This window comes from Macrobrachium nipponense, chromosome 14 (genome assembly GCF_015104395.2).
Source record: "Macrobrachium nipponense isolate FS-2020 chromosome 14, ASM1510439v2, whole genome shotgun sequence".
NCBI lineage: Eukaryota > Metazoa > Arthropoda > Malacostraca > Decapoda > Palaemonidae > Macrobrachium > Macrobrachium nipponense.
This window is the reverse complement of record NC_087207.1, coordinates 20,931,857-20,942,680: the sequence shown is the minus strand read 5'-3', so window position 1 is coordinate 20,942,680 and position 10,824 is coordinate 20,931,857. Positions and strand designations below refer to the sequence as shown.

Sequence of the window (10,824 nt, the reverse complement as noted above, 5' to 3'; positions counted from 1 at the left end):
ACCAGAATCTATTTCAAAAGATATTACTAACAATTGGAAAATACATCGTTTGAAATTCTTAAAAAAAGTGTGGGGAATTAATTAGTTTAATTTTCTGAGCTGACCTCAAACGTGACAGAACGAATTCAAAGCAAATTTTGATGCCCTGAGAAAAATACCTACTTCCTTTGCCTTGTGATGAAGTCTTGCAAAGATTTCCTTTCTTATTAGCTACTTTTAATTCACTGTCCCAACATAATGACAGCAAATTCGTCTCTAATTTAAGGGAGTGGGGTAGAGCCCTCACGCGGTCCACTGTAGGCACTGAGTTAATAAGGGTCTCTGCAGCGTCCGTTTGACCCCTAGCTGCGACCCCTTTTCATTTCTTTGACTGTACCTCCTTTCATATTCTATTAATTCCATCTCATTTTCCACCATCTCCTAACAATTGTTCCATAGTGCAACTGAAAAAGGTTTTTTCCTCCTGTCACACCTTTCAAACCTTTTCACTCTCAATTTTTCCCTTTCAGCGTTGAATGACCTCATCAGAGGTCCTAGTGCTTGTCGTTTGGCCTGAATTTTATATCCCATTTCGTTCCTATTTAAACAAAATCATGCTGTCGTGGCAGTAGCAATAATTGATAGGTACACAAATAGAGAAAGTGTCCTTTTCTCTATTTCGTATTAAAATTTTCTTGAGTCAGCCGCTCAGTGCTTGCACAATTTCAGCCACTCAGTGCTTGCTCAGTTTCAGCCACTCAGTGCTTGCACAGTTTCAGACACTGAGTTATTGCACAGTTTCAGCCGCTCAGTGCTTACGAATTTCAGTCACTCTGTGCTTGCACAATTTCAGCCACTCAGTGCTTGCACAGTTTTTCAGGCCCACTCCGTGCTTGCTCAGTTTCAGCAACTTCAGTGCTTGCTCCATTGTTTCAGACACTCAGTTGCTTGCATTTCAGGAAATCAGTGCTTGCTCAGTTTCGGCCACTCAGTGCTTGCACAGTTTCAGCCACTCAGTGCTTGCACAGTTTCAGCCACTCAGTGCTTGCTCAGTTTCAGATACTCATTGCTTGCTCAGTTTCAGCCACTGAGTTATTGCACAGTTTCAGCCCATCATTGCTTGCACCGTTTCAGCCACTAAGTGCTTGCTTTGTTTATGATCGACAGTCACACTTATCACTGCAGGAAAAATGCTTTGTCTATGATCGACAACCACACAAAGCGTTGCTTTTGCTTGTGTTAAAATCTGAGAAATAATATTGTATCATTATGGGAGCTTTTAATTAGTATAACGGCCCTTAATTTTGACAATTTGAAAGATCAGTTACCCCAAAAAAAAAGAAATAACTGACTAAAACTATATCCTAGACGCTCAAAGTAAACAAGAAAGGTTTATTTTTGTCCAGAATGGAATTTGATAATCGTTTCCGACTAAAAATTGCTGGACTTATTACCATCAGCAAAGATTAGTTTAGCCAAAATGAGATTTGATACTCTTGTCCTAAAAAAGAAAAAAAAAATGGCCTCAGTTAAAAAAATAAAAACGGAATAAAATAATTTTAAGAAGGTACAGAACACCGGAAGTGATGTAGGCTGAATTTTGCAGGTGACAATTTGCAAGACGGTCCCACTTTGGGAAACCCCAAAACCATATAGGATATAAATCTCTATTTTCCCAAACTTTTTGTTAAACAACTGACGGATTTTTTCATGTTTATTTTACGGTACGACCAATATTTCAGATTGTGTGGGGGGTTGGGGGGAAGGAGGATTCACATCAGTCAGTCATAGCTCCCTATATCCTATATATCCACAGTGAGGTTCACTGAAGGTGTCGTTATCATGACTTGGCATCATACAAATCAGCAGTGCATACATACTTAGGCTTTTTCTGAACTGGTGGTAGGTTGCCAGTATATGATCAAAAATATACGTCAGACTATAATAATTGGTTGGTGTCATAGGTAATATATGGTCTCAATGAATATATATATATATATATATATATATATATATATATATATATATATATATACTATATATATATATATAATGAATTTGAACAATTCTTTTCATGAATTTTTGTCATAAATTATAAAAATCGTCATATATACACACACACACACACACACACACACACACACATATATATATATGTATATATATATATATATATATATATATATATATATATATATATATATATATTATATATATATCTTACCATAATGGGCGATATGTCTGTCTGTCCGTCCGTCTGTCATTCAGTCACGGCCAAACGGCTGGGTCCGATGGGCGTGAAACTTAGCAGGATTATAGTGGGGACCCCCAAGATGGCTTATAATGGGGTTTCATCCTATCTCCCCCACGCCCGCCCCTAATGGGCGTTATGTCTGCTGGTTTGTATAATGTATCGGTTGACCATGAACCCTGGCTATCGGCGAAAGTTATTTTATTCAATATTTTCAGGTACGGCATAATAATCTTTCCGGGTAATGACGGTACGGCACGGAAGCAAGCAAGCTTTTGGCTATTGACCCCAACAGGCTGGGCTAATGTACGCTAATGCATACATCCATGACCGGCTAAATTTAGGGTGGCCAATAAAAAAAAAAAAATCATCAATGGAAAGAGGAAGCCACACACACACACACACACACACACACACACACACACACACATATATATATATATTATATAATATATATATATATATATATATATATATATGCTCATGGTATAAATATTTTTAAATGCCTTTTTCCCAAAAAAAGTCATAAAAAGCTAATTTTACGAAATTATTAGTGTTCTTGGGATGGCCAATTTAAAAGAAAAACTAATAAAATGTAACAAATAAAATACATAAATAAATCGTCAATGGAAAGAGGAAGATATATATATTATATATATATATATCTATATATATATATATATATATATATATATATATATATACGTATATATTCATGTATAAAAAAAAATCTAAAGAATGTCCTTTCCTAAGAAAGTAAAAAAATTCTAATCTGACGAAGTTATAAGTGTTCTTTCTAATATTCTTTTTTTTATCTAATTCTGTCAAATTGAAATCACAGCTCAAACGACACCATAACAGATAAATAACTAAAACCGGGAGAAGAGATTCTCAGCAAATTTATTGTAAAATATTAACGACGCATCCTTGGATAGAAGTGGAAGTAACCTCAAGGAAGAAGAGGACAATTCGATGCTCACTTGAAGTTCCTTACTGCGGTTTTCTCTATATTTAACCTAATTAGAATGAGATGAAAAAGTTTTATCCTTTCCCCTCGATAGTTTCGATACGTGCAATGTCATATTTATCAATTCAAAGACAAGGAGCAATGTTGGTTGTTATAACGCCAAGTAATCATCAATTCATCAATCGTTGGTCTCTTTTTAGTCAATTGAAGAGAGAGAGAGAGAGAGAGAGAGAGAGAGAGAGAGAGAGAGAGAGAGTTTTGAAGGTAATCTTCCTCGGACGCACGCTTCAGAGCCAGTGCATTGCATACGTAGTAATTACGTCATGCATGCCAGAAAAAATTCCCTGATTGCGACTTGGAATTTCCAGACGATTTTTTTTTTTTGCTCTTTTACCCGTCTCTGTTGCTTTTATTTCGTTTAGGGTGTCTCATCTATTAACATTCAGTAATTCATATGTTCAATTAACATCGGTTAAAAAGCAGTTATTAAGGTGAATCAGGTTAATAAATGGATAAATGATAGTGAGAAATAGACTTATGCAATGAAGTTTGTGTTTGGCAGTATCTGGTAACTCTTGGATACTACTCTTATAATATATCTAGCTATTTTGGTTAATAAATCAACGTCATTTTTCCTTTTACAGTCAATAACTTATAAATTTAATTAACATCCATTTAAGGTGAGTTATATAGACCAATCAAGTTAGTAAATAGAAAAATTTTAAATGAGAAACAGGCCAATATTTTCCGTGTATGTTGTGGCCGTATCTGGCAACCTGTAGCCGTTCTTCCCTAAAGTATATCGGGATGTGTTGGTTGAAGAAACGTCAGTCTTGAATTGTGCTCGAAGGAAGTTCTACCCTCGCTTGTGGTTAAAAAAAACTGCATCGAACTTATTCTTCATATTCAGTCTCTACGTCTCCATTATCAAAAGGTAAAATAATAGTTATAATGGTATTCTAATAATTTACCATAATTTTTATCTTGTTATTTATTGATTTGTTAATTTGTTTTAACTTTTCTAGTAACTGATCTTTTTCTGTATTCCCCTTGACCTTCTGTTACTTCTTTCAAATTAACACCGTAATATTCTTTGGAAGCTTAAATTTCAAATCAGTGGCACCTATTTTGGCCTTGTTCCATATGAATAGTGGTTTTTATCTTCTGAATAATAATAATAATAATAATAATAATAATAATAATAATAATAATAATAATAATAATAATAATAATAATAAGAGTAGAAATAAGAAGGACGTGGGATATGCCAGTGGAAATTGTACCTATAATCATAGGGACACTAGGAGGCACGATTCCAGGATCCCTGAAAAGGAACCTGGAAAAATTAGATGCTGAAGAAGTAGCTCCAGGACTCATGCAGAAGAGTGTGCTCAGATTCCATGCAATCAACAAGCTCTCCCGGCAAAGAATACAGAATGTGATATGATATTATCATAACAAAATCCTTAAGTCAAAGATGTATTGGCTTTAATGGGGGAAAATGGTTTACTTTTTTAGCTAAATGTGGTATTGAAAAAATAGTTACTTAGATTTTTTTGGCTAAATATGATATTAATATAACAAAATCTTTAAATCAAAGATGTATTGGGTTTCATAGGGAAAAATCATTAGATTTTTTAAACTTAATGTGGTACTAATTTTGAAAAAATAGTTTATTTAGCTAAATATGACAATTAAAAGATCCTATGTAATTGTAACTTAAGGAAATGCTGTATAATGTTTTTGCTACTCTTAAGTTTATTCGAGGGTCAAAAAATACCACAAGAATTTCCATTAGACAAGTGTTTTGTTTTAAATTTTCTTTAAAAAAAGCGTTAGTAGAATTATTCCACGTAATTCTAACTATACAACGATAAAAAATATTATTATACGTTTTTTGTTATCTATAAATATATATTTAAACATAATTCATTTGTTTTCAGGAAAATGGAATCATTCTGGTTTCTAAAAAAACACCAGTAAAAATATTTCTATTCAATTCAAACCATTCTGCTTGATGTAACAAAATAATAACTTAACAGCTAGTGTCTCTTTCATATTCATAGCTATTTGATTTTAAAATATTTTCTTTTTTTTTACAATTTTTTTTCAGGAAAATGGAAATAGTCTGGTTTCTGAAAAAAAAACAGTAAAAATATTTTTATTCAGTTCTAACCATTCTACTTAGTTGTAACAAAATAATAATATAACAGCTATGTGTCTCTTTCATATTCATAAATATTTAATTTCAAAATATTCTTTTTTAAAATTTTTCTCAGGAAAATCGAATCAGTCTGTTTTCTGGAAAAAACAGTAAAAATATTTCAATTTAATTCAAACTACTCTGCTGTGTAAAAAAAAAAAGTAATATAAAAATTATGCGTCTCTTTCATATTCATAACTATTTAATTTCAAAATATTAAAAAAATTCTTTTTTCAGGAAAATGGAATCAGCATGGTTCGTCTTATTGATAGGCCTACTACTGGCAGACTTTGGCAATGCAACCTACGGGTCCAGGCCTGCCAATGTAAGCTTTTGTTTTGTTGTATATATATATATATATATATATATACTATATATATATATATATATATACACACACACACACATATATATATATATATATATATATATATATATATATATATATATATATATATATATATTGAAACTCACATCCAAACGTAAATTTTTTATACTCTTATAAAACAAATCTAATGATTTTTCCCTATTAAACCAATTACATCTTTGACTTAAAGATTTTGTTATATTAATATCATATTTAGCTGGAAAAAAAACTAACTAAATTCTAAAAATTAGTACCACATTTGGCTAAGAAGTGTCCATCGTTTTTTCTCCATTAAAGCCAATAGTACATGTTTGACCTAAGGCACCTTTACATGTTATTTAGATTTCTGTTGAATATCTATTTATTTATATATTTATTTGTATTTCCTTAGGTTTGCCAACGCCAGACTATTACCAAACAAGTCGTGGCTCCGCAGTATATCACTTCAATACAACTGGTTACCGCGCATGTCACCATTTCCAACACGCAAGCCCAATATCAGTACCAGACACAGGTTAGTATAATAAGTGATTCCTTAAGTATAAGTCATTCCTAAAGTATAGAAGTCATTCCTAAAGTGTAAGTCATTCCTTAAGTATATGCCATTCCTAAAGTATGTCATTTCGTAAGTATATAAGTCATTCATAAAGTATATAAGTCATTCGTAAAGTATGTCATTTCTAAAGTATATAAGTATTTCCAAAAGTATGTATTTCCTAAGTATAAGTCATTCCTACAGTATGAGTTATTGAGTTATTCCTGAAGTATACAAGTCATTCCTAAAGAATATAAGTCATTCCTAAAGTATATAAGTCATTGCTAAAGTATATAAGTCATTCGTAAAGTATATAAATCATTCCAAAAGCATACGTCATTCCTTAAGTATACAAGGCATTCCTAAAGGATAAGTCATTCCCAAAGTATATAAGTCATTCCTAAATTATGTCATTACTGAAGTATATAAGTCATTCTTCAAGTATATAAATCATTCCAAAATTATATGCTAATGTATAAGTCATTCCTAAAATATACAGATCATTCCTGAAGTATATGTCATTCCTATAGTATATGTTAGTCTTAAAATATGTCATTCCTAAAGTATATAAGTCCTTCCGAAAGTATATAAGTCCTTCCTAAAGTATATAAATAAGTCCAAAAGTATAAGTCATTCCTTAGGTATACAAGTCATTCCTAAAGTATGTAAGTCATTCCTAGAGTATATAAGTCATTCCTAAAGTATGTAAGTCATTCCTAGAGTATATAAGTCATTCCTAAAGTATATGTCATTCGTGGAGTATGGCATTCCTTAAATAAAACAGAAAGTGACATTAAAATTAACTTTTAATAACGTTTATTACAAAAAGCAGGAAATGGAGATGCAGCAAAAGACTAAAAATAGCGAGGGTGCAGCTATGATCCTCAGGGACTCCACCAACACCTTTCTGTAAGTAGGCGCATGGGAAACCAATATAACGCAAACTTTTCACCTGATTCTTTCTCCTTGGCGCCACAGTTCCAAAACGTATACGTCACCAGGACTCTAACTTACCCAGTCTACTACACGCAAACAGTGCAAGCCGGTGTCGTTATCACTACTGCTTATATTGACGAATACGTCACTCAGACGGTGCCATACCAGATCACCAAGACCATCAACCAGCTGGTGTACGTCTCGAGGCCTTGCAATTTCGTTTCAGGTAAGTCTGAAGAGAGAGAGAGAGAGAGAGAGAGAGAGAGAGAGAGAGAGAGAGAGAGAGTTTATGAGGCAAACTGGACTTTTTTGCTTAGGCTATATATGGCTGACTAACTCGATAAGTCTGGCTTCATTATGCCTGGCACAAGAGAAGAGAGAGAGAGAGAGAGAGAGAGAGAGAGAGAGAGAGAGAGAGAGAGAGAGAGCGTTGTAATTAAAGCTATAATTCAGCATCACCTATCAACTATAACTATATTTTGAAATATATCATTTCTATAAACTATAAACTAGTTTTGAGTGTACCATTTGTAGTAAATACAAAATAATATAACTTAAAAAACGAGAATTAAAATAGAACTATTTGTAAGAAAACTTCATTCTAAATAATAAGACCGTTTATCTTTATATCGTTTAATATTTTTTTCATAGAAATAACACAAGAAGTCGGGTGCAAACTTTGAAAAACTCGTACTTTAGCTGTAGACTGTTGGCAATCCGTCTATGCTCTCTCTCTCTCTCTCTCTCTCTCTCTCTCTCTCTCTCACACACACACACACACACACACACACACACACACACGCTCACAGACACACACACATCAATTATCTCATAAAGAAAAAAAAAAAAACAGCTTCAACATCACGTACCAGTCTTGATATTCAGAATATAATTTCCCCTACAAACGTTATGATATCATAATAAACATTATGTCTGTCTATTTCTTCATTTTTTTATATATTACAGGCCAAGGTCGACCACCGATACCACCTGTATATGGCTACGGAGGACGATAGATGACTACTTGACGGTTAAATAGCAAGGCAATTAAATAATTTCTGTATAAGTAGTTCGTTGTATATATATTGTTGGTATATAGTATGTTATATATATTAATTATATAATTACTGCCATTATCATCATCATAAACTATCATCCAGTGGTAATCAATAGAAAATGAATATTGTTTATGTATATAAAAAACGTGAACAGCTACAAAGTTAAACAAATTTATCATTAAAGAAACTTCGTTTACATAAAGTACCATTGTTTGAGCCAGTGCCTTAGTCTCAAGTATCTTGTACTTAAATAAATGGTCGTTTTATTGTAGAATAGTTTGGTTAAGTGATTTATTCCGGTTTGATTAGCATTTTTATGATTTACTTTAGATAAAATTTTAAAAACTTGAATACTTTTTGTCTATGCACATTTCGTGTAACTTTTTATATTTATAACATTGTGTGACCGTGCCAGAGTTCTCTCACGTGAGACTAGTGATATTTTGTAATTAGAAATATACCCTTTTCCTGTAATGTAATTCCCATACTCACTGTCATTCTATGATAATATCCTGACATAATATTTCTTCATGTCTAACCTATAAACATCTATAGAAATAGAGGCAGCCATTAGCCAATCACAGGGAACGTTACATGCCTTCCTCCGAGTAGCTGAGTGCATGGACACCCAGTTCAAAAACTTTAGACCCATGTGACTTTTTCTCTAAGATTCTCTGGTGCGGTTTAAAAAGTGTTTCGAAGACTGGATTCCTTTTACGAACGGTTTACGAAAGACTGAGGTTTGACCTCGTCTAGAAACCTGAGCTTAAAGTTCCTTCTGACGGACACCAATGGCATTTGTATTCCATGGGTCTTCGGTAAGCCTAAATTGACGATGTTTATTACAAGCAGTTAGGCCTACCTTGGTAGTGTGACCTAGCCCTGGGTCAGTTAAGGGCACGGCGGTGACCTGAGATGCTGGTTGAGGGTCATAAGCTCTCAGACAGGTTAGGTTAGAAACAGTAGTCTGTGTAGTTTACATTATTTTTCCAAATGGTTGTTATATGATATTTTTGATACTTTTTCGGTTGTGCCGTCTAATAAAGATGTTCTTCAGTTGCAATATTACAAATATCTGGGACTTAATAACTCCAAATCTGTTCATTTTCAACGATAAAACGGTGGTTACCCTCTGGTAATGTACTATAATTCTTATATTTACGTGGAATATACTTAAGGGAGCATGACTACTTAGACAAGGGAGAGAGAGAGAGAGAGAGGCGTCAAGCGTTTACATATATTTTATTAGGTGATTAAACATGCGTATCTCACAACAATTTTTATTTTATATTGTTAGTACCATTCTCACTTAAGCATCTTCAAAAACCATAATTCCTTCAAAAATATTTTTCAAGATTTTGATAAGACAAAATAATAGCACTGGCCATTTGATGAACTAAATATCGCTATAAATATGATAAAAAATAAAGATTTATGTATTATACAAGTAATGTCTTTAACTGGTAACAGTACAGGTGTGAATAAGCATACATAAATATAAGTAGACAATATTGTAGTTGGTAAGCATAACATTGTTTTTACTGAAAACGTGAGACGAATAAAATCCTGTCTATTTACTGAACTTTCAGTTTGATTAAAACTTTAATCACATAGATAAAATACTTACTAGGACGTTTATAAAACTCCCTATTATTACTATATCATTATGCAGTAAGGGCATCAATCGATAACAGATATAGCAGTTATTTGCCTTAACACTCATCAACGTCATAATCAGTTCTAAAGGTGTTCGACTCTTAACGTTATCAGCTTTTGAACATTATTAACAAGCAAAGTGAAATCATATTTATCGTAACTAGTTTAAATATAAATACACGCGAAAGACAAACATAGCAGTTCACTTTTAAGAATATTGCTAAAACACAACATAGGTTCTGTGACCATTTAAAAAGGTATGGAATATGCTCATACACAAATAAAAATAAAAATAAATTTTTTTTAGAAAAGCTGCATTATCTGTGAAGATTGCTGGAGGAACCTGATCATTCCTTTGTCCTATTTTAACTGACAATAAAACAAATAAACATTACAACAACCTTGAAAAAATAAGGCTTTCTTTAAATAAAAATATGATTTCAAATATCCCATTGGACTACGTCCCTCTTAATTTTCTTAGTTTTATTCACACTTCTAAATAGATTTAGTATGAAGACCGTACAGAAGATAACTCCAACAGGTAAATGATATAAGGAAAGTTAACATCAGAATCACGAGTTAAAATAATAATATAAAAAAAATGGGAACTTCACTACATACATATTGGTTAAAGCTGTTTTTTTTATTGACACTAATCACCGCATTTAATACCAGGATAATAAGTCCCTTGGCATCCTTTTCAAGTAAAAAATAAAGCATTTTTCGTCCTTGTGGGAGACACAACACCCGCCTTTCTTAAAAGCTCTAATACCATATTAGACTTAACTTAAGAGTTCTGCAAACAATATTCTTTATATTGACCCGCGTCTGTTTTTCTAATGAGTTGCCCGGGCCTACTCGAACTTGCACAG

At 32.7% G+C, this 10,824-nt stretch overlaps 2 protein-coding genes across 2 annotated transcripts in view; one reads left to right on the top strand and one right to left on the bottom strand.

The window, feature by feature from the left end:
- Nucleotides 1-4,014: 4,014 nt before the first annotated feature.
- Nucleotides 4,015-9,371, top strand: LOC135226376 (uncharacterized). Its single transcript, XM_064265852.1, has 5 exons — nucleotides 4,015-4,131; nucleotides 5,638-5,725; nucleotides 6,159-6,281; nucleotides 7,281-7,464; nucleotides 8,205-9,371. The coding sequence occupies exons 2-5, from the start codon at nucleotides 5,642-5,644 to the stop codon at nucleotides 8,252-8,254; spliced, it is 441 nt and encodes a 146-aa protein (XP_064121922.1). The 5' UTR covers nucleotides 4,015-4,131; nucleotides 5,638-5,641; the 3' UTR covers nucleotides 8,255-9,371.
- Nucleotides 9,372-9,515: 144 nt separating this feature from the next.
- LOC135226377 (uncharacterized) overlaps nucleotides 9,516-10,824 on the bottom strand; it is a 5,871-nt gene continuing 4,562 nt past the window's right edge. The window contains exon 2 of the mRNA XM_064265853.1: nucleotides 9,516-10,824. This exon is cut by the window's right edge and continues 724 nt beyond it. Coding sequence (XP_064121923.1) covers nucleotides 10,807-10,824 — 18 coding nt within the window. The 3' untranslated portion in view covers nucleotides 9,516-10,806.